This window comes from Conger conger, chromosome 12 (genome assembly GCF_963514075.1).
Source record: "Conger conger chromosome 12, fConCon1.1, whole genome shotgun sequence".
In the NCBI taxonomy this organism is placed as follows: Eukaryota; Metazoa; Chordata; class Actinopteri; order Anguilliformes; family Congridae; genus Conger; species Conger conger.
Window position 1 is genome coordinate 39,620,775 of NC_083771.1, and position 24,660 is coordinate 39,645,434.

General features: G+C 39.0%; 1 protein-coding gene across 2 annotated transcripts in view; it reads right to left on the reverse strand.

Moving 5' to 3' along the window:
- Positions 1-12,181, reverse strand: part of LOC133105450 (netrin receptor UNC5D-like) — a 109,347-nt gene extending 97,166 nt beyond the window's left edge. For both annotated transcript variants that reach the window (XM_061215577.1, XM_061215576.1), the window contains exon 1: positions 11,884-12,181. In XM_061215577.1, coding sequence (XP_061071561.1) covers positions 11,884-11,968 — 85 coding nt within the window. In that variant the 5' untranslated portion in view covers positions 11,969-12,181. The remainder of the gene's footprint in view (positions 1-11,883) is intronic.
- Between the last annotated feature and the right edge of the window lie 12,479 nt (positions 12,182-24,660).

Below are 24,660 nucleotides of genomic sequence, written 5' to 3' on the forward strand. Positions count from 1 at the left end.
GCTTCTCCAGAGAGCTCCCATTCTGGGTCTGTCTGCAGGGTTCAGAGGGGAGAACCAGAGGCAAGGTACTTGTTGAGGACAATCGCTCAGATTAGTTTCACAATCAAGCCAAAAGGTTAATGCGACCCTATCTGTGGAAGAACTTAGTTCTAAGAGGTTATTTTTCTATTTTTCTATTCACACTGCTTATGTAGGCTCTGACTTAACCCATTGACACATACAGTGGAAGAAGATTAGAATGTCTATTTATGAATGACACAACAACTAAACCTCCTTTCTAAGACTAAAGGTAGTTATTTGCCACAAAATCACTGCACTGGATGCCAGTATGTTGTTTATGTAGATGTCCACATGCTCTGGGGGTACATCACAAGCAAGATTACTGAGTTAGGTGTATAATTTCACAGAGTAAAAACACACTTCAGTCTCTTACTTCAGTCCATGTAGTAGTTTTTGATGGGTTCCGTGCTTTGCGATTCACCCACCAGTAGCAACAGTTGAATCGGAATAAATGCAGGTTTAGTAGGCTATCCAGATAGATAGCTAATGTTAGACTGTTCAAGCTGTCACAATGAGCAAACTACAGGGTGACACCACAATATAAATGCTCTAATAACAATTGCAATTTACAATGTATTGCATCACCAGTGGAGTTCTTCGCCTCCATGTCAATCATTACAATAGCAAGCCACCACATCGTGGATTATCACTTACCTGTATTACATTGTCAGATATCCAATGGAGGATAAATAGTTATGATAGTTAGAAGATAGTTAGGTTTAAAAAAAATATAAACTGCAACTATTAAACAGTGTGCAATGCATCCTTGTAGGATGAAGGTGATTGGTATCGACTGACGTGGGGGCAGTTTCCCCACTAATGGGCAATTATAATTATTGATATTATAATAGTAGAATGCCAATATTAGTATAATTGGGCTATTATATTTACAATAATTATCTGGACTCATATGAAGGCCTGCTTCAACCATGTGAAGGCAAGTGTGATGTAATTCAAGAAAACGTTCTAAACGATTACATTATAGGAAGCACTTTGTGATTAGTAGCACAGGGGGAGGGGGGGGGACTGGCTCAGTACAGTTAGTCACATAGACCATGATCAGCACAATAGATAAACGGAAAGTGTATGATACTGTAGCCCTCCCTGCTTGTGTAGTAGGCCCTATAGCAAAAGAGTAGCCTGCTACTTTGGACTACTGTAGTCTAAACCACTGACAGCCCTGACAGTGTGTCTTGGGACTTATTGGTGCTTCTAAGGAAGCCTAGTTCTTGATTAGTTCTTGATTTAAAAAAATTATCTCTCTTCAGGAGCCATTCACAGGAATCATTAAAAATAGCTTAAATTCTATGGCAAGATCAAGAAGAAAGTAGGGGCAGAACGGAGCAGTGCTTTAAATACAGCAGTCCAGCAAGATCTTGAATTGATACTTAAATTCCGACCTCTTTGTGTGACGCCTAGGCTACTGGTCTGAATAATAAAAACTAGATTTTGGGTATTTTAGCTTTTTTATTTTTATTTTTTGCAGTGTTTGGCAGCACTTGTCATCTTGAGAAATAAACCCCACAGCCTACTCACACTCCGACCTGATTTAGGGAGCGATAATAGTCGATGACAGCATTAATTTTATGTGAAAAAAATTATGAAAAAACGGTTAATACTGAGAGTGACTGAGAGAGACTTTTTTATACGTACAAACAATTCAATGATGATTTCAATTGGTAATCATTATTTCAATTAATTTTATTAGTGCTCTTGTTTTTTCTGAACACCATATCAATTGTCCCTTGCATTTTCAATTTGACCATTACTGCGGTGTGGCCAGTTCTGGCACAAATATACCCAATTTAATTTTGCACCATCCTGCTAAGGTAAACAAGGTTGGAAATTTCCCATACAGAAAATATCAAACTTAATTTATTCATCTCAGTCTCTCAATACCCAGGTGTGCCACTTATTTCAGCAATCAGCAGGAACTCGTCTGCAAATAATTACATATTTTAGGCCGTGTGGCATGTCATTACTTTTTCATTATGAAGTCATTGCTTGCTCCCGATCCCCTCATGCCACAAAATCCAAATGCTGCCCATTAATATAATGCAGAATTAGGAGAAATGGGACCCATGGTCGTCGCATGCCTGCTTATGCACACATAATTCCCCATTAGTGAGCAAGCAGAGCGACAGCCTCTTGCCTTCTCTCAAACCTCACTGATGGATCGTGATCATTGTGCAGTTATCGTATTAGAGCCAAATCTCCCTCGTCAGCGCCTGGCAGCACAGGCTCTCCGGGGGAAGCACTTACCGTTGACTCACCCGCAATTCTGCGGCACGTGGAAACGGTGTAAACAAGGGGTAAAGGGCAAAAGTCAATTACAGCAATGAGATTATCCACACTACTTGTCCGTGGCCACAGCTTTAGCTGGGGTGAGGGCAATCTTTTAGCACACTGCTGGATTATTGCCCACAGGGGAACACTCCTCTAATGAGAACAAATGTCAGCAGTCAGGATACCAGTGCAATAACAGGGTCGTCATAAATACCGTAATATTCTAACCAGTACAAGTAGCACAGCATGGCAAATAAGTAAAACCTCTATAAGGCAGCCAATTATCAATCCTCTTTGAAAGGTCAATTAGCCTCCAATGTGGTTGTGACTGGGTGTATCTGAGCCTGCCAAGCAGTGCTTTTTCAGGCACCTTTGGCCACTCAAGGGAGGCCATTGACACTTCAGCACGATAGCCTATTGCAAGGAGGGCCAGTATAACATTTATATATAAAATAGTATTTTATTAAATAAATCAAGTATTTCATAGCACTTAATTTACAGCAGGCTATCGAGATGCCCACAGAGCAATGACAGAATATTAAATTAACTTTATGATCAAAGATGGCTACAAGCAGCAGAAAGGAAGGAAGATTACCTCGGCGCCCTATGTGGTTCATCAGTCACAAACTTCGAACCAGTCATACGTAAGTTCATGATTAAGCCTTTACTTGGTCCTTAGTTACTGCTAATTAGTTTCAAACTATTGCCTCATTAAATTTGGTTGCTCCACTGATGCGCAAGTAATGTCTTAGCTAGTGTAAGTAATGCGTAGTTGAATACAAAGGTAAACCTTGTCGCTTTATCATGGCATTGACAAATTAATAACTAGTCAATCAGCAAACTACAATGTAAACACAACTTCCATTGAATTTAATAGGCTACAACAATGGAGGTATCAAGTTCGCATTCCATAAGAAAATGAAACATTGATCAGAATAACTTTTATGAATAAAACTGTTTTTGTTTAAACTTATTTGTTTATTTAGCCTATATTAGATCAGAGCTTAGAAAACGTTAGACTGACGCTTGGAAACATAAATGAAAAGTAGCCTACAAACAATAAAACGTTTGACCTTCTTTGGAAACTGTACCTTTTCCATCAACAATCGAAATAATTTAGCCTCCATCATGCATAACGTGACGCGATGCAGTAAAGGCGGTATGATAAAGCAGATGTTAGGGGACAGGGCAACAAAATGAGATGTCACTTGTTTGGATTGACCAATCTGTTTGAGATATGGCTTGTTAAAGTATGTGTGTCTGATGGAAGTGAGACACAAAAACTCGAAGCGTTTGTGAGCAATTGTAACAGATTCTCACCTAGAAGTGAGCTAGGTGTAAGAATTGGCCCATCGACCACCCCTGTGCAGAGGTCTGGGTAGTCTGGGGCAGGACAATAGGTCTGCGGGTGCGGTTATGAGCTGCATAATGTGTGCAAAAGGTTTAGGTGGAGAGGTATGTTTTAATACTACTTTTTACCAACAAAAAACCTCCTATTAGGGATATGTTTGTTCAGCATTAGACCCTATAATGAATATTACAAAATAATTTGTGTACAATCACGTGCACCATAAAGCCAGTCATCCACTCGGTATGGAATAGTTGGGGTAGCAAACAATACGGCAAGAGACTCCCATAATGCTCCCTAAAAGAAATAACAATGAAGAGTCAACTAAAAGTCAACTTGAAAACAAAAGTAAATGAGGCATAGCATAGGCACATTGAGGAAAACGGTATAAAACTTTAAAACTTTAAAACTTTAAAAAGCAGCTTACATGCCAGGTCTATGATAAAGTCGGTCCTTTTCTTTGACTTGCTAATACATTGTTTGAATAGCAACCAGGTTAATATTGTAAAAGATGAACGCTTGTCTAGCATAGCCCATAGAAGCGTATCCATTAGCCTAACTCTTGAGTTTAGACAAATAGCCACATTTTATCTGCATGTTGTTGGTAAATGGTAAATGGCAGGCATTTATATAGCGCCTTTATCCAAAGTGCTGTACAATTGATGCTTCTCCATTCACCCACTCATACACACACTCACACACCGACGGCGATTGGCTGCCATGCAAGGCCCCGACCAGCTCATCAGGAGCATTTGGGGGTTAGGTGTCTTGCTCAGGGACACTTCGACACAGCCCGGGCGGGGGATCGAACCGGCAACCCTCCGACTGCAAGACGACTGCTCTTACTGCCTGAGCCATGTCACCCCCAGAGTTGTTGTTGTTGATTGTCAGGTGCATGTGTAAACTCGATACTTTTGTGGAGAACCAAACTGAACATGGCTTTTCTACAGTGTGAATGCAGCAAGGAAAAAGGGCTTGCATTCATTTGCGAAGACTACAACTGTTCCACCGACAAAGAACATGGGGGACTGATGGGAAAAGTGACTGGACTGGGCTAGAAAAAAAGAAAAAGAAAAAAGAGTAATATCTGCACATTGTGACACATAATGGAATATTTAAAGATTCCAGAATATGCACTTCTCATTTTTTACCAAAATCAAATCTGATGCGGTGTTTTCAGCAGCCTGTAAAGTTTAGAACTGCAAAAGCTTGCACTAACTGCTCTATGTGGGGTTTTATCACACAACTGACTAGAATTTTATAAATGTGTGGTAGCTCGCCCATGGTGAGAACAGCAAGAGTAAGAGTAAATAAGATGGCTCTTCTACCCCTTAGATCCTTGTTGTTTGTGAGAACATGACACAGATCATTTATTGAAGGCGACAAAAGCAGTGACCCAGTCTAAAATATGAATGAGGTGTACATTCAGTGTTTAAACAGAAAGATACTAGGTAAGCATACAAAGAGGGGCAAAATGGCTTACCAAAAAACATATCCACTGGAGTAGGCCCAAGGCCTGCTTACTTTACATTGTTTTTCTCATTACCAAGGAGACAAGGCATTTGAACACATACATGATAAATGTTTCAAGGTGTTATATAAACATTCTTCTTCGAACAAACATGGGAACTGACATTATTTCAAACACATACTGCAACTGATAAAGAGTTTGACTAAAGCTCAAGAATGAACCACAATAAAACACTACAAGACAGTAGATTCCTTTAAAGCTCTAGTATAAAGGGCAGGTTGGAGAATGAAGAGCCCAGTGATTTAACACAGGGCCATCGTGTACTGTATGATTTAGCGCTCAGACATGCATATGAGATCATTTTGGCTTTAATAGCATGGAGAAATTAATGAAAACATCGGCATAAAAAGGGATAAACAGGTCAACTGGCTGGGCTAACAAAATGTAAACAATGCCTTTCTTTAATGTATTGAGAAAAGTGGGAAGAGGAATCAGTATTACTTTCAGTCACCCTTTCAACCTGAGTATTGGCTTATCAGCAACGGCTGCATAATGTGTTTGAAAGTGCCTCTTAAGAGGTGTGACTTTGAAATGTTTAAATGAGCTTTTTTTCTTTTTTTTTTTGCAATATTCATTGATGACCATTTCCTTTAACAGCGTTGAATTCTCACTGTGATGAGGTGATCATAGACTGGCTTTTAAGTTCAATTATTGCTGATCTCCTGTCTATTTTGAATTGAGTGTTGGTCAGAGATATGGTAAATCTTCCTCGCAATGAGAAAGACGAGTATCAAATTAATGGAAGTGTTTAATTGCAGTTATTGCTGCTGCAACCAGTGTAAGATTAACCAGATGATTCCATGTGAAAGGAGACTTAGGGGTGATTTGATAGTTAATCCCTTTAATGAATTTAAAAGCCTTGGTGAACTACAGGTGATTCAGGGTGAGCTTGGATAGCAGAACGAGGGGGGCATAAATGGAAATTAGCAAAAGATAAATTCTGCACAGACGTTAGGAAGTATTTTTTCACACAGAGAGTGGTCACTGTGGAATAGCTTGCCAGGACATGTAATGGAGGCAGATACTCTGGGGGTTTTCAAGACCAGGCTTGATAAGGTGCTAGATACTATTTAGCTTTTAGGCAAACCAAGCAGTAAGTACCTTTTAGTCGTAGGAAAAGGCGAGCATTTCTGGGCTGAAAGGCCTGTTCTCATCTTTATGTTAAGGGAGCAATTATTTTTTCACATGGGTTATTGATAACTTTTCATTAAAGAAATGAAATAGTCATTTTTAAAATGTGTTTCGGTTTCTTTTTTTCAGATTTGAAACCATTCTGTGTGAAAAATACAAAATAAGAGGAAATCAGGACAAAATACTTTCATGGCAGTATATACAATGTATACATTGTAGGGTAGTAGTGTGTATACAGTAACACTTTGTAGAAATCTAAGATTAAAACATTCACATGGGCTTAATTTAACAAGACCAAATAACTCAACTTGCCATCAAAACTGAGCAATTACACATTGCTGACTACTGAAGGTTCCCATTCAGTATTTCTAATATAAAGACATAATCTATGGTTTTGTTTTGTACTTATGGTTTTAAGCACAAATACCTCAAACTTGTCTTAATTACACTACATTATTTATTACACACTGATTACATGATTCACATTAAAATACAATCCAATAAATACAAATACAATCCAAATCTTTGGAAATTACATGGCCCTTGCAATAACCTGCCTACCCAAGTGTGAAATCAGTGGTGTAGCGAGACAATTTTTGGTTGAGACTTTAGCCCTCCACAGATCCTATTCAGCCCAGCCTAGAAAATGTATTTGTAAATTTGTCTTTTGTTGGCATGAGCGAATCCATAGTTATATGTGTCATTTCCACAGGGGGTCAGTCGGAGCCTTACCATGTCCTGTTAGATTCGTAGAATGTGGAATTGTTTACAACTGTGTGGACTTGTCCACCTGCTGATAATAAAAACCTGCCTCTTTTATTGTTATACACATTGCATAAACCTATTAAGTTGTCATATGATTAAGTTATTTACCTGGTTTGCCTCTAAGAAATGACTACAGTTGCATGAAAAAAACAGCCCAGTGTTGGTAGTCTCCCAACCTCATGTAACTCTCACGATGGAAGTTTGAAGCAGTTTCTTAGTTGTTTCTAAAACTCAATATGACTGATCTTGATAGAGCAGGTGTGTGTCATGTAGTTGTCTAGTACTGGCAAATGTGATTGGCTGATGTAGATCTGAACAAACCTTTTCTTTTTGGCGATGATTGACCAGTGGAAAGAATGAACTTAGACTGGAACATTTTCTGATGGTAAGTGATGGTAGCGCTGAAACTTTGAAGCAGTTACTTAAACAAGGTTTGACGGCACTCAAATTCAAATGGAACAACTCCCTTGATATCTGCAGTAAAGAGATAACTTTGGTATTGTTAGAAAGCTTATGTTAACCTCTTTCAAGTTGTTTCTAAAACTCAATATGACTGATCTTGAAAGAGCAGGTGTGTGTCATGTAGTTGTCTAGTACTGGCAAATGTTGTTGGCTGATCTGACCAAACCTATCATCCTATTCTCAGCCCAAGTCCATTACTACGCCAGAGAGAGAACAACTAAATCTAAATTAATTCACTACCTGCCATGCTGCCAAATTATCTGCCCCCTAATTTCAATATGGGTAGTCGTTCCAATAAACCCTCTACTAAAGATTTTGATCTATCCATTAAAAACATATAGGACACTAATCAATTTAGCAAGAGAATCTATCAAGTGCTGGGCAAGGCAAATGTGCATATTTTTGTACAAATTATCCTCGGACAGGCATCCATCCATATTCATGTGATGCAGATGTCCATTTTCGAGCTTGACCAAGCGCATCATTATCAAGATGGCCCTTTTGGATTAATCTCTGTCATTATATATTACAGCGATCTCTGTATTTAAGGAAGGGTATTCTTTTGGGACAAAGATTGGTCCATTCATCCATTATCTATCCTGCTTATTCCTGGTAAGGGTCATGAGGGGTGGGGGTTCTGGAACCCATCCCAACAGGCATTGGGCGAAAGGCAGGAATACACCCTACACACACTACAGATCCATCGCAGATGAAGAATGGTTCCCTTATTTTCATAATTCATAGAGGTACAGTAATGATACACATACAGTAATATGGTGGACAGATAGTAGCATATAGTGCATGCATGTAAAGTAATAATAATAATATGCAAGACAGCATCATCTTTCTAATCAACTTTTTTCCTCATACAGAACAACGTTCTCAGTCTGATTTCAGAGCTGACACTGAGGCCTTACATTCTGCCTAGGTGGCCTCCCTTTCCTCAGTTCTGACTATTATTGTCCTCTCTGCTGCATTTGCCACTGTTTACCACAGTCTAATGCACTTTTATTTTGATATGTGTTCTGCTAAGAGATGGCAGATGTTATGTGAACTCACTGCAATCCCATCTTTCCCCCTTCCTGGTATGCATGTGTCAGAAGGTTGTTAGGAAGTTCAGATGTTGCAATTCTGCATTTATGTCCATAGTTTTTTAATTAATAAGTGAAATAGGAAGTATGATATACTCATTAGCTACATATGACAGTATGATATGCTCATTTTCATACTGCCCGTCCATGCACTGAGGGTTTTGTGTGACGATGTCTTGGCAGGTGCTGTGTGCAGTGACCATTATATTGCAAAGACAGCGAATTCAGAAGTATTTATTTACTTCTATCTGGTTCGGACATTGTTTTATTTTTTTGAGGATTACACATTTGAAACATTTATGAATATTCTTGTTATTTATCACACTCAAATGCCTTATATCACAGGTGCATCCAGATATCAAATGCCTTATGATATTGCACGTGCATCCGGTAAATTAATTTGTGATTTTGTTATTACCATTTGAGTATTTATTATTTTTTCAAATTGTATTACATTGTAGTACTGTGTGGGTATGTATACTCACTCTGTGAGGGATGCACTGTATTATTTTATTCATATAAACTCTTGTATCCTGCCCTTTCTTAAGTGAGGTGCCATGTGTAGCGACCATCATATTGCAGAGAGCAAATTCAGCAGCGTTTATTTACTTCTGTGCAGGGGGGTAACATGAAGAGTGCTTCCATCCAGTCGTCATCAGACTCAATTAATTCATCTCATACACAACGCAGAGTCAGCCCTGTTACAGAAGCACTGTATCAACACCTCATAGCCTCTCTACAGGCATCTCCAGAACTCTGTCCTTGGTCCAATGATTTCAGTTTGATGGACAAATGGCTACGTCCATTATTAAATCTTGTATTTTTGATTGTGAAACCCATTTGAAAACAAAAATTATCATAAAGATGAATTGTAAAATGATACCCATCACAAACCATCCAGACCCCATTGTTCCAGGATGTTGGTATGTCTGGCTCCTCCCACTTCCTGCTTGTGTCTACCATTGTATCTATCCCCACCCCTCTGTGGAGGAATGACCTTCCACTTGTGCAGGAAGCACCTGCTGCCTCTCTTGGGACTATACTTTTCCCTTTAGAGAATTAGCACATTACCACACAAGAATTAGCACACTTTCATCCCATCAACATTGCTACAATTACATTGCAAATTGGGGGCAGCCTGTAGCCAAGAGGCTAAGTTGCTTGACTGGGATATTTATAAAGATATTTCAGTTCTAGTATAATGAATAAATTACAATATTTTAATGCGTTTATTACCGAGACACATACTGTATCAGTGACCAAAAATGTTTCGCTTCAACATGACACAGTTCAGATGATTATACATTAGAATATTGTTACAGGGAGCGGCCTGTAGCGTTGTGGTTAAGGTGCATGACTGGGACCCGCAAGGTCGCTGGTTCGATCCCGGGTGTTGCCACAATAAGATCCGCACAGCCGTTGGGCCATTGAGCAAGGCCCTTAACCCTGCATTGCTCCAGGGGAGGATTATCTCCTGCTTAGTCTAATCAACTGTAAGTCACTTTGGATAAAAGCGTCAGCCAAATGCCATTAATGTAATGCAAATGTTTGGGCTTCACCTACATGTACCTAGTGTCTTTCATTGTTACAATGGGGTAAAGAAAAGAAGCATAAAAATTTGGCCAAGCCAAACATAATTCACAAAAAAACATTGAGGGGGCATTAGATTCCACACAATCAAGAGTGTGTATCCAAAATACCTCTCTGTGGAGTGATTTCTTAATCATATCCCCGCCTCTGTGCGACATTGTTACTTTTTACATAATACTCCAGAATTTCAAAGAAACAGAGTCACGATTGGCTTCAGCATAATGCCACACAGTCGCAGAATTCACATTTTAGTGTGGATTGAGGTCTTGCATTCAGCTATTCAGTATTTAAGGGCTCTCTAGCCAATGTAGATTTTGGGACATACACATTTTGTATGTACAGTGATGAATCCATGGCTTGATTTGCCTGCCTAGCTTCATCCCATCCTGGCCAGTATTAAGATAGGCGGGCTCAATGCAAAAATCCCTGTATGTTCCTCTCTTAACCGGAAGAGCTGTCAAACAACCAAAGACAGAAGATCTTGGCCCAAGATGATATTGATGGAGCGAGTTAGCACACACACGGTACTCCAAGATCAGTTTGTTACATAGCTACATGTCAAAGAAAGGATGTTTTCTGGGACCTGTTAAAAGTTGTATTAAAACACAGAATTGCCTAACTGCAGATTTGGCACAAATACAACAGATGTTTGAGTGTTGAGGCCGGGATAGCCCATGGGAATATTTATCACCCAATAATTGTAAATTGTGTTCCGCATGCATGCATGACGTCAAGAGGTTTTGAAATGGTTTTTATAAAATGTGAACAGCATAGAGGCATATACAGCATAGATAATATAAATGTGCATTCGTTTAAAAACCGCGTGCATTGCGTAATATGAGCCTGTTGCATCTTGCATTCCACGCTAAACAGTCCCTAATGCTCCTCAAATCGAATAATTAAAAACACTTCCATGCAGGGGATGTGAAAAGACACACTTCAATGTTCCGTTTAAAATGTTAATGCAGCCTTCAGACAATACCACAAAGTTGAAATTTCAGGTAACCAGTCTTAGATTATCCAACGAGAAGGAAATAGAGGGCTATTGTTACTTCGGAGGACTGTTCCCTCGCAGTCCTCCCTACAGTTTAGCTGCGGTTAATTAATAGGCTATCGGTCTGTTACAATCATTCTGAACTGAAATAGACAAGTGATAATAATAACAATAACAATAATAACAACCACAACAACAGCCTAATAATACCCAATTTGTTAATATAATGGTTCGCCGATGTACTTGATCTAAAACCAACATAAGTGTGTTTACACGTGAGAAAGCATGGGATTCGTTATCAAGGGGGGGGAGCAGGTTGGTACAGAAGCCTTTATCTTCTCATCCACAGTAGGCTACATCGGTCACGACAAACACGCACTGCAGCAACTTTTTGGGCACACAATTGTTACACCAAAAAGCCGGCGGTTACAGCAGGCTATTAAGGTACGGTCGATAGGCGTGTTTCATTATGTAGGATATGCCCTGGATTAAATTAAATCGATAACAGATTAGGGTGAAATTGCCTGTGATGAAAAGCAAAATAACTGCAGCCACTAGATGTGCATGTGCATAGAGGTTAAATAAAACGAGAACACGGGATAAGTAGTCCGTTTCGCTTCCCTACCTTTAGTTGTCTTAGGTATAGTGCCAACCGCAAGGAACGTGAAAACAACCAAACAGAAGAAACGTCCTTTCGAAACCCGTCCCATGGCCGTTCGTGTCTTCTTTCCCAACTAAAGTGGGGGAGATTGTCCCCCAGATTCAGACATGTGCCAACACTGACACGATGGCAATCACAAGTTCATCTGCTGTTAATTGTGTTTTCTGAACAAGCCAGTCTTTAACACTATCTTGGATCAATCATCCAATTTCTCCCTACCACGTCGCTCGTCGCTGCCGCTTCAGAGGCACAGAACGTTCTCTAATTCTGCACTGAATTACTAACATCATGTGGAAGTACCGTGGAGTGAAATAATTTAACCAGTAGTGTTAACCAATGGCACACGTTGGTGGGCGGGGATGGATGATTTTGTACTCACACAGTAGCCGCTGCTTCTATTTAGTTGAATCACAGTCTTCGTTTGCTGGAGGATGAGTACGAGAATGAGAACGACCCTGGCAGATTAAATTCTGGAAATGCTAAAATAAGTTCGCCAATGTGATATCTCACCCGTACGGACAATTACAGCAATATGTGCAAAGTTAATCTTACGTTAATTCTAAATGGGTCGTTAAAGAAATAGCCTACATAATGCGATCTTATGGCACTCGCTTCAATAATATGTATGGGCGATATTCTACGTGTGTTTGCCAATGTCCGAATATCCTATTAATTTATAACGTACGTTACTATTATGCCATATGTGTCCTTTTCTCAGAGACGATTCAAATAAAAATATCAAGATTTCCCTGTGCGTTCGGGAATGAAGACAAAAACTTCCGAATATGATAGTTGTACTACTAGTTCATCATACTGTATAATACGGCCACATAGATCGTAGTTTAAAACGCCACAACATGCGCGTTCATTAAGGAACTCGTTAGATAATTAGCATTAGACAATGAGACATATCATTATTATGTCTGGCTAACTGATAGCTATGACACAAGAAAGCGTTGATGTGTATTAGCGTAGCCTACTTGAATCATAATGTAATATTACAGCAGCATGGAAGAAATTAAATTGATACAGATACTAAAATTGGCATTGAAAGCACCTGTTGGCACTATTATAAGGTACATTTGCTAGGGCAGTTATTTGTTAGCTCATTTCTTTATTCTTTAAATCCACCCAGTGTACCACAGACAAAATGCAGAACAAGCCGATGAATGGTATGGACGGATTTAATAGGTCAACGATACATTGGTTGCCAGAGAAGATGTGAGAACCTGTTCTGTCATTCATGTTACAGCACCTGACCTCGGTCTATTAGTATTCGCATTGCTTAATCATTTCCTACGCAATTGTATCAATTGCGATTAAGTTTGACTTTACTGTCCAAGTCAAAAACAGACGACTGGATTAGATTAAGTGGTTAAAACGATGAAGAACGTATCTAATGACAAATTGTACTTAAAACATTTTGTGGCCGTAGAGGGCACCAGAGGAATGAGCATCATGCCATTGTATTAGAGAACTAGTTATGTGGAATACAGTTCCATTATTTTTAACTGCAACTGTAATGCATTGCCCACTGACAGGGCATGACAGGGCATGGTCACAAAGATCCTTATCCAGCCCATTCAGTGACTTTAACAGACAAGCATTTCAAGATGACTCCTACAGTTATGAGTTTAATAAAGTTTTTTTTTTTTTTTTTTAAACCAGAAAACTGACATGCCAATGGTTGGTAATTCCAGCTTGCATGTCACACAGGTACTGTTCCTCCCGGTACTCCGGTTTCCTCCCACAGTCCAAAGACATGCAGGTTAGGCTGATTGGAGAGTCTAAATTGCCCGTGGGTATGAATGTGTGAGTGAATGGTGCGTGTGCCCTGCAATGGACTGGCGACCTGTCCAGGGTTGCCCAATGTATGCTGGGATAGGCTCCAGCCGCCTGCGACCCTGTTCAGGATAAGCGGGTTAAGATAATGGATGGATGGATGGATGTCACTCAGGGACATTCAAAGCAATTTAGCAATATTAAGAATGCAATCCATAACTATTTGGACAGTAACATCTATTATTTTGGCTCTGTTCACCAGCACATGCAATAAAACAGTGAATGTCAGGAAGTGTGTCTCCTTAATTTTAAAGTATTTACTTACATATCGGGTGATCCATGTCGGAATTACGTCCGTTCTTTGTACAAAGTCCCCCCCATTTTAGGGGGCCAAAAGTAATTGGACAATTGGCTTCAGCCATTACTGATTAGCCAGGTGTATTCCATCACATTAGTACAGTGATAAGGACACTTTCAGTATATAGGTTTGATTCTAGGCTTTTATTTATTTATTTATTTAACCCTCATTTAAACAGGGTAAGTTGACTGAGCATGTGTGCTCTTTTGCAGTAATGTCATGTTAATACCTTTGGAGTCTGTTATTTTTGTGTTCATCAACATGAGTACCAGAGTTGTGCCAATGTCAGGGACACAATTATGAGGCTCAGAAGTAAGTAAAAAACAGACATACACGCCAAACAGGCATACCAAGTTATGAGTTTAATAAACTCATATAATATGTAGGCGTACCAATTTAAACTGTTTGGAAATTGGTAGGCGGCACGGATGGTGCAGTGGGTAGCACTGCCGCCTCACAGCAAGGAGGTCCTGGGTTTGAATCCCGGTCGGCCAGTTTGCATGTTCTCCCTGTGTCTGCGTGGGTTTCCTCCGGGTACTCCGGTTTCCTCCCACAGTCCAAAGACATGCAGGTTAGGCGTGGCGATTGGAGAGTCTAAATTGCCCGAAGGTATGAGTGTATGAGTGTATGAGTGTGTGAGTGAATGGTGTGTGTGCCCTGCGATGGACTGGCGACCTGTCCAGGGTGTATTCCTGCCTTTCGCCCAATGTATGCTGGGATAGGCTCCAGCCTCCCTGCGACCCTGTTCAGGATAAGTGGGTTAAGATAATGGATGAATGGATGGATGGAAATTGGTGGTGAGGGTGTTAGTTTGGGCATGTATGGTTGCCACAGGTGCTGGCTCACTTCATTGATAATGTATCATCTGAAAGCAGCAGCCGAATGAATTCTGAAATATCAGCATCTTATCAGCTCAAGTTATATCAAATGCCTACAAACTCATTGGATGGCTTGATGCTCACCAATATCTCCATTAATACTGTGAATCACAAATTATAGACAAAGTGTGAGGGATCCAGAAAACTCTCAAATTAAAGCTGAAAGCATCAGTTTCGGGAGTACAGATTAAAAACAAAAAAAATGTCACAGTCCAAATACGGACTGCACTTAAAAGGCCTGAGGCAACCCTGGATAGTTAATTCCTCTGTCACTGTGTGAGCAGATTGTCAGAAGCCTCTTGGTAAACAGAGCACAGAGGGTCAACATCAAGCTGTGTTCAGTGCCTAGCAACAGCCAGTGTGAGAAGTTCTAGTATTTGCAACACTGCTGAGAAATGTAGTTTCTGGCCTACTTGATCTGCACTCTGTAATTTGGTGCCTCTGGAGACCTATAATTTCACTGATTTCAGCATTTATAACCCCACAGAAATGTTTGTATCAAGGAACAATATACACTCAGTTTATTAGGTATTTTAATTTTATTTAATTACATTTGTTCTGCTGCTGTAGCCTATCAACTTAGAGATTGACGTGTTGTAATGTGTGGTTGTTTGCATTACTGTCATGCTCCAGTCAGCTTTGACCAGTTTGGCCTCTCATTAACACCTGCTGCTCACTGGATGTTTTTAGTTTTTTGCACCATTCTCTGCAATCTGTCCATGAAAATCCCTGGAGATCACCAGTTTGAGATACTCAAACCACCCTGTCGGGCACCAATAATTATTCCATGGTCAAAGACACTTAAATCACATTTCATCCCCATTCTGACATTTGGTTGGAAAAACAACTGAACCTCTTGATAATTTCTGCATGCTTTGATGAAATTAGTTGCTGCTACATGATTGGCTGATTAAATATTATCAATAACAAGCTGGTGTACAGGTCTACCTAATAAAGTGCTCACTGAGTGTAGATAAGTCCTTATTTTGTTTGTGTGTTTCACAAAATATTTATTTGACATTCAAATATTTTAGTCAAAGTTCTCAAAACATTGCTGCTCTGCAGTGCTGATATTTCAGTTACTATTTACAATAGTCCTATATTTGTGAAAATAATCATCAGATGAATGGAAGTATGCTACCTGTGTTTTTGGGACCAGTGAGATTGCAGGAGTGTACAATGTTCCAATAAAAGTAATGCTACACCAAAATTTAAAATGCCTTTTCATTGGGACCACCCCATGAACAATAACCCTTTGGCATATGCATCTTATAGTTGGTCTGTTTGGTTGGTCAGCAAGCAAACACAACTGTCCGTTGTGCTTAGGGTAACATTCTCAATGACAACAGAAACCATTTGTTTCCCAGAAATAAAATATACAACAACCCATCTCTCTAGCCTGGAGCTGGAACTAAAGTGATTTGTCATACAACGTTGTAGACTCCAATTGAGTGTTTTAAGAAGTTCCTGAACCAGGATTATTAGACCTATTTCCTGCTAGAATAATCGCTGTTATGAACGTGGCTCAGATTTGAAAGTTCCCACCAAGCAAATGAAATTCATATAAAAAATAAGCATTCAAAACAATCATCGACCTTCAAAGTCATTGACACTTCCAAACATTTCTTTGAGCAAGGAAACATCAGCACATCCTTTGCAGAAGTATTTCTTCTAAACTGTGGATCCACCTTCTCCCCATCTGCCACGTCTGTAACTGATGTGGCTTCAAACTGATGTTTGAATGTCGGAGGCGTTCTCTGAGTTAAACATGAGTATACTTTCTACATGCCCACAGTTATTCATTCGCGAGTACAATCTTTATCATTTTCAAACAATTGCAATGAATTAGTATAGATTATTTAAATGTACAAAAGTATTCTATTGAGCGATTTGCATCAAACAGCATCTGTCATTCAGTTGCTGAATAGGAGGAGAGTGACGCATTCACACCTCGATACCAGTACCTATTGGTTGATAATGGGCTTCTGTGAATAGTACAAATTGCCTATACAGTATTTATTTTCAGAGTCAATGCTTTTTCAAGCCCAACTATGAAAAGTTGTGGAACGAGGACTGTATTGCATTTACAGGGTTGGAGTAAATTGCATTTAAATGTCCAAATGTGTAGGAGAGATTGTCGTGTGTACTTTCATTGCTGCATTGTTTCTATACCGATTAATGATCCATTGTAATCGAGTGAGGGAGTTTCTGTATATACAGTGAACCGACAACTGATTTCATCTCAGTTAAATGAAGCAGAAGTAATCACATTTACTTGCAATTTGTATATTTACTCAGGAATGTTTTCCCTCTGAGTGTTATTTTCTTGTCAAGGCAACAGGTTTTATTAGAGGTTTCATGAGCAAATTATATTCACACTGGTGACATTTTAATTAGCGTATCTTTGAATTGAGAATATTGTTCATTTCCCAAATTAACAGTGCTTATTAAACAAACTTTTGTTAGTTTTATTAAATTTATTATGTTTCAGCCCCTGTGTATGACTCCATAATCCATAATATAATATGGATTTTGTACTGAAACAACATTAAGAAGACCTTAAGAAGAATGCAAGAATGTCACTCTGAATGTAAAACAAGCGAGCCATTTTGTTATTGGATTCACACAATAATATAATGCTATTCATATACTCACTGAATGAAATGTGATCTTATTGACACCTGAAGGTCAAAGAGGGGAGTGACGCAAATCATGATAAAATGTTTTCAATGTCTGAGCAGGCGAATAGGTTTGGATGCCTCCGGAAATAATTTTCACAGCACCAGCACAAGCGTGTGAATCAATTTGAATAACATTTTAAATGCTGTCACACATCTCAAAAACTGACTAAATTAAACCTGAGAATTGTTATTTTCTCATCCATTTATTGTAGATATATTTACTGAATCATTGAAGCGATGCAAATGCTACTATTATAAATGCTACTATTAAATCAAAAGGAATGATGAGAACACCTATAGAAATATTCAGTGTGGTGCCATTTTATGACAGTGTTGTGCACCGTTTACACACAAATCTATTAATGCGTACATCACTGTGACATTTCACGGAAGTAGCTTTGCACAATAATCACAAGATTGGTGTCACCTAAAAAATTTTTTTCCAGTGCCTTGTAGCAGAGTCTCTGCAGTAAAACCCAGCAACTAGCATGATTCATAGGGAGGTGAATCACAGATATAGATTTCCCAGGTAATTGACTATCATACAGTATTCTTTCCATGTTGAATTTTGCTTCAGGACAGGTGGCTTTGGTTAAGCACAAAGTTCTACATTACCTGGAGACAGGACTAGCCATTACTCCTTATGCAAGCAAATGGAAGTATTTGTCTGGACCCATGTCAAATTTCTAACAATGTGCAGGTATGCTGAAATTCAACTGGATGTAGATCTGCCCTCTAGTCTTTCTAGTGGCTGCACTTTCGCTCCACTTTTCTTCCACTGAGTTTAATTATGAACTGTCAACTTAACTGTGAAATATTTTTTCCCTATCACTACTTGGTTTGCACTAAATTTGTTTTACAGGGGGCCGGTGGTATTTGGCACCCGTCCTTCCAAAACGTTTTACGGATTTTATACTGAAAATAATCGATAATGCCTGTAGCATTACTCTGTAGCATGTGGGAACCTATGATTAGAGTTGGTAGGTGATGTTGGAAGCCTGTGTGATTTGTCCATTGTAACTTAATGGTCAGCCACCAATGGACCAAAAACTAGTATCTGATGAGATGGTTATAGTGTCTCCACTGCAGCCCTTTTGACACCCGGGAAAATTGTAGATTTGCCAAGGTCCCGGAATATATATATATGTATTTATATTTATTTCTTATATTATTCCACAAGGCATAACAAACGCATAGATGAGGTTTTTCCTCAGACAAAACATATTGCAACAAATCTAAAAGATCTGTGAGTTACTTACCCTTTGAAGTGAACAGGTTGATTTTGGGTGGGCATTGAATGTTTTTTTCCCCCCACAGTTTCTTCATTGACTGGTAAACTGACTGGTAATTAAATCAGCACTCCTCATTTCCTCTCCAGAAAAGTGAACAACCATGGTGTAGATAAATCAACTGGTACACTGTATATGTTCAAGCCATATATGCACCGACTTGTCCTCTCTTCTTCACTTGTGGACCATTGCATTGTGGGACTCCCATCTTGCTGGAAGCTTTCAATTTATGCTCTTGGCAAGAAGGAGAAAGAATGAGGGAGCAAGGGACTACAATTGTTCCCTGTCTTTCCATAAATCAGAACAGAATGGCACTTTGTGACTGCCATATTTCATCCTGGCATTTTTCTGTTGCTGTGTCAGTGCAGAATGCGTACAGTTCAAGTGGTTATCCACTTGAATTGTTACATTGTTTCCATTTTTTATCATGCAACTGGAATGCTTGGAGGTTGAAAGTTAGAATTTTCAACTGGGAAATTCTGAGCTTTGACTCGACTGTTGTCTATTTCACTGTGTTTGTGTGCTTAATAAGTGTGCTTATTGCTGGTATGCACACCATCACTCTTACCATCATGGAGAGCAGAGGAAAGGTGGATTGGTCCTCCTTCCAGAATGCAAGGAGGTCCTACTTTTGAGTTAAGAAGGCATAAAATGATAAGCTAGAACAGATGTATGGCAATGCCTAGTAATTTCACTCAATTAGCTAGCCTAGCCTATGACAGTAGGTTATGTCTACCATGTAGGCACATTTATTTTCTTCTCATGAACTAGCCAAGTTGTTTTGTTTCAGGGACAGCAGGCTATTTGAGAAAACTGATCTTGAATGAATCAATGATGCACTTTGCAAGATTTGAATAAATAGTTTCAATTTACAATCACCTAGCCTTATCAATAGTGCTGGGATTCGACTGGCACCAAGTTTTGTTTTGGTTGGCCGATAGCCACTTAGGCTGCAAACAAACATGGAATGATATTCTTTCACTTGAATTTAGGTTAAGTAATTTTTTGGTGTAATTCAACTGGAACCCACCCAACCTGACTGAACCGCAGGTTTCGGGCCAACCCGCACATCACAACTATAAATTGCCAACATAATTCCATGGGCTAAAATGCTTTAATACTGTGCTCCTAGATGGTTGTATGCTGAGCAAAAGTTACTGTATACTGTAGTTTTATAGAGCATGCTCACAAAGAGGGACATTACCTATATTTAGCGACTTCTTTATGGATAACCCTGTAGTTGGTGTCGAAGGTGTTCAGGGAGCCTATAGAAAACATATTGCTTTGTCCATTGTCTTGTTTTTATTCAAAAGAGAAATTCTAAGTAAATAATGGACATTCTAATCGCTGATTCTCTGAGTTAGTTTTTTCAACTTAATGACTTTTTTCCTGTAAGGAAGACATCTTGATTCTTGAGGCCAAACTAGAATCCTGCTTTGGTTTCCAGAAGGGTCTCTGGAGAATGTGATGTAATGAGACATCAGACAGCATGGCTTTCAGATAATAAAATAGTCTAAATTCTTTTCTCTTTTTTTTTTGCCAATTTCCTATTGCAACACACAATTGTTACACTAACTATAAAGCCATACAAAGGACAAACTTTATTAACACTGCAATCACATGCAAACATGCATCACTTCAAGCGACAAACTAATATAAAAAAATATATAGGAGCACCATGAAAGTGGTTATCAACAATGGAACAGACAGGCACAGAGCAGTATTGGCAGTTCATTTGATTGTTTCAGGCTAAATTTAAACCACTATTCTTCTTTCAAAAATGTAAAGTAGTTTTAATGAACTGCATGATGCATACTCCATGGATATCAAAGCAATTTATATACGTTCAACAAGATACATCAATCAAGCAAATTAAAAACTGTACTCAGAGAGCTTGTTCTTGTTTAGTCATGAAGAGAGTGCTCTCTCAACAGCACTCTCTCTCATTTGTCTTTACTTCGCAGGTGCAGGTCAATAAGGCAGATTCCTGAAAATTCAAATAGTATCCAAATCACATTTTTTGTTTCAAGCTTCTCTGATTTTATGGACACATTCAGCACCTGTAGATCCACCTGCAATAATTTAAAACACCATATCAAACCATATCAAATGTTAGCTTGATCTATTTTAATGGCTTATTTGTATTCATCATGAATACAGCAGTTCTGTATCATAAAGGCAGGTGTGATTGAATTATAACAGATGCCAATTCATCGGAATTCCATTGATGAAATTAGTATATTAGTATCAACCTCAGCCAACATTTATGAATGGGGTGTATGCACACATATGTAAACCACAAGTCAGGTGATTTATCAATAGGAACAATATGAACTGTTGCTTGAGATTGACTGAGAGGCATACATACTGTATACATACATGTGTAAATGTATGTATAGTGCAACATTCTATAAATCAAATGCAAAACAAACAAACAAACAAACTAACAAAAATGTACGTTTAACCTATAACAAAAGTCGTTGCTCTTATTATGAAATTGAGTATTATGAAAGAAGTTACACGAAGGGAGAGCAAACACTATTTCACAACTAAACGCACTTTCAACAATAGCCAGCTACAGCAAGCTTGCAAGCAACGTTTAAATTACATTGAAAGAGAGAATCCTAGAAAGTGGACTGGGCAGAAAATTAATTTGGAACCTGTAGTAAAGAATCCATCTGGACCGCAGGTTTGAGCCAGTGGCCAATTAAATGAATCACTGGTGCTGAAACATAGCAAAAACACAGCAGTCCTCCAGAAGTGGATTCTGACGGTCTCCTTTCTTTATTGGAAATGGACTTAACAGGAACAATTGAATACGGTCAGCACCCATCTTGGCATGAACTCTCCCTGGGTGCCATTGTTTATGCAGAGATAATTGCAGCAACACACAGAGAATGTGTAGAACCACCATTTCGACTTCAAAGATGTCGTCATTAAAATATTAAAAATAATAATATAAATAATATATATAATATAAATAATTGCATGCAACTGGTATTTTTAGATGACCCAGACAACTCTACAAGATGACTACCGGCACTCGAGATGGAAATTTAGTCTGGTCCCTTCTAGGTGTGGTTACAATGAGTGATAACTTGCTTTTTGGCACTGAGTTTGATGTTATACCATTCTTTTTTAATTCAGTTGCCAACTTGCATCCAGAGGGAACAGCATTGACAGCTTCTGAAATCCATTCCTCAATTTTTATTCCAAGCTGCTATGCCAATTTCACTTCAGGTGACTATTTGAAACCATTTAGAACAATGTTTTATGTGTTTCAAGTTTCCTTTTCCCTGCCCCCATTTCATTTCATGGAACTGACACTGTAGCTCCTATAAGCCTTCATAATGTTTTCACCATATTTGGTCAAGAAAGCCCATTCAGAAATGCAAATTGTCACAACCATGCACAAGCATAGACCCTGAAAACAGTTGAGATTAATTAATGTCAACTTCATACAGTGCTTGTGTATGGTACTCATATGACTGAAATACATGAAATTGCAACATAACGAAATAGCAACGTTTGCAAGAATGATAAAAGACAGCCATGCATGTAAAGTTTTGGACATCGCCACCTGATGTAAAAGCTAGATGTTGAGTAAATGTAGGGTTGAATGCCAATGGGGGGGTAATCCCTTCAATGCAGGTGCTTGGAGCTCCTCTGGTTTGGAGTACGTCAATAGCATAAAACTTAATGATACATTGACAGATATTGACAAAAAAACTGATTAACATAGGTCTTATTTTTACAAACAATTAATCATACACGTTATATACAAGCCTGCCTGTGCCACTAAGGATGTGGATTTTGCAGTGAAAAGCAGCAGCGGCTGCCTGCATGCGTTTTTTGCGATGTGTTCCTTCTGAACATTAAAGGATTTGGCAGTGATTGAACAGGTTTTACACATTGGGCAATAAAAAATAAAAATAATTTTAAAAATTCAATGTGTAGTGCAGCTTAGCAAAATGTATTAAGCAGCCTGTAGAGCCCATTTTTTAATTTACTTATTGAATGCAAACATGGAAAAAATAACGAACACTGAGTAAATCACTGAATGTGGGTAAATAACGGACATAACAGCGATGGATTACTTGCAGGAATGGTGAATTGGGAATGATAAGACCTCTACTGTCAGGAGTATAGCTACAATTTGAGGTTTGGGGAGGCTGGTTAGACAGTGTACGTGTACACTCAGTGACCACTTTATTAGGTAGACTTGTACACTAGCCTGTTGATACAAATATTTAATCAGCCAATCATGTGGCAGCAACTAAATGTGTAAAATCATGAAGATATGGTCAACAAGTTCAGCTGATATTCAGACCAAATGTCAGAATAGGGAAGAAATGTGATCTAAGTGACTTTGATTATTGACAAACTGAATGTATGTTGGTGCCGGACAGGGTGCTTTGAGTATCTCTGAAACTACTGACCTCTTGGGATTCAAATAAGTCTTAGATTTCACCAAAGGTAAGGTTCTATAGTTATTGACACCCCTACCTCTGCCAAGGATAACAGTATGGAGTCTTTTCCTGCTATGCTTGATGAGGTTAAGAAATACTTTGAGGGATTATGGACCATTCCTCTGTGCAGATCCTTGTAAGATCCTCCACATTCTTGTGTTTGCTCATATCAAATGCCCTCTTCAGTTCAGCCCACATACTTTTGATTGTATTGCTGTCCAGTGCCTGAGATGGCCACTGGAGAACACAAATTTTGTAGTCATAGAATCATTTCTGTTTGGATTTCATATTTTTTGGGTCATTGTCTTGCGGGAAAGTCCACCAACAGCCAAGTCGCAGCCTTGCGGTAGAGGCAACACGATTGTCAGCCACAATTGCCTGATACATGGTGGAATCCATTATACAATTGATTTTGCATAACCCAGGTACTGGGTACTGGGGGGGGGGGGGGGGGGGGGGGGGGTACTGGTTGTATAAAAGCAGATGTGCATATATGGTAAAATATGGTGGTGGGTCAGTGATATTTTGTGAGTTTCAATTCCAGAGGTCCAGGGGTACTTGTTCCAGCATCTCAAAGTTGATGCAAGTTACCTGAGGGAAACAAGTAGTGGAAGTACATGGGCTTACTTTGGGAAATATGCTCAATTTGCAAGCAGTGAATATGAATCAAGTGTATATTCTCATCCACTGAATAGATGCAATTTCAGGTTGGTGGGGCAAATTGATTGTTCTCTCATGACCGATGCTTTTTAAGGCAATTACGAGAGCTTCATAAAGCAGGGCATATTTCAGGACTTCCTTGGAGATTTGTCATACAGATTCAGGCCCCGACACCACATCTTCCAATGACAGCTGCTAGAACAGTAATAAGACTCAAGGGAGCAGCACTTGTGGAGCCTTTTTTGGTATTGACATTACAGCATTCTGAACGCAAAAGGGCACTGAAATCCACATAGGTCGAGTTGCCTTCTTGCGTCATTGATTTATAAACAGATTTGGGGAAAAGCTTTGCTGGGAACCATTCCTTTGTCTGCTAATCTAGCTAACACAATGTATATTGTTATCCACAGTAGAACTGAAGCAATTGGCAAAGAAAAAAAGATGGTACTGTATGTGCATCACTGTCATTGAGCTGCAATATGCAGATGTATCTTTTATTCCTCAACTTTATTATGCAAGAACTATTTTTGGATAATTCATTTGGAGTAAAGAAAAAAAAAAGAAATGCGAAACGCATTTTATCTGAGGTTAAAATGAATCACTGATTGGAATTTGATCATATTA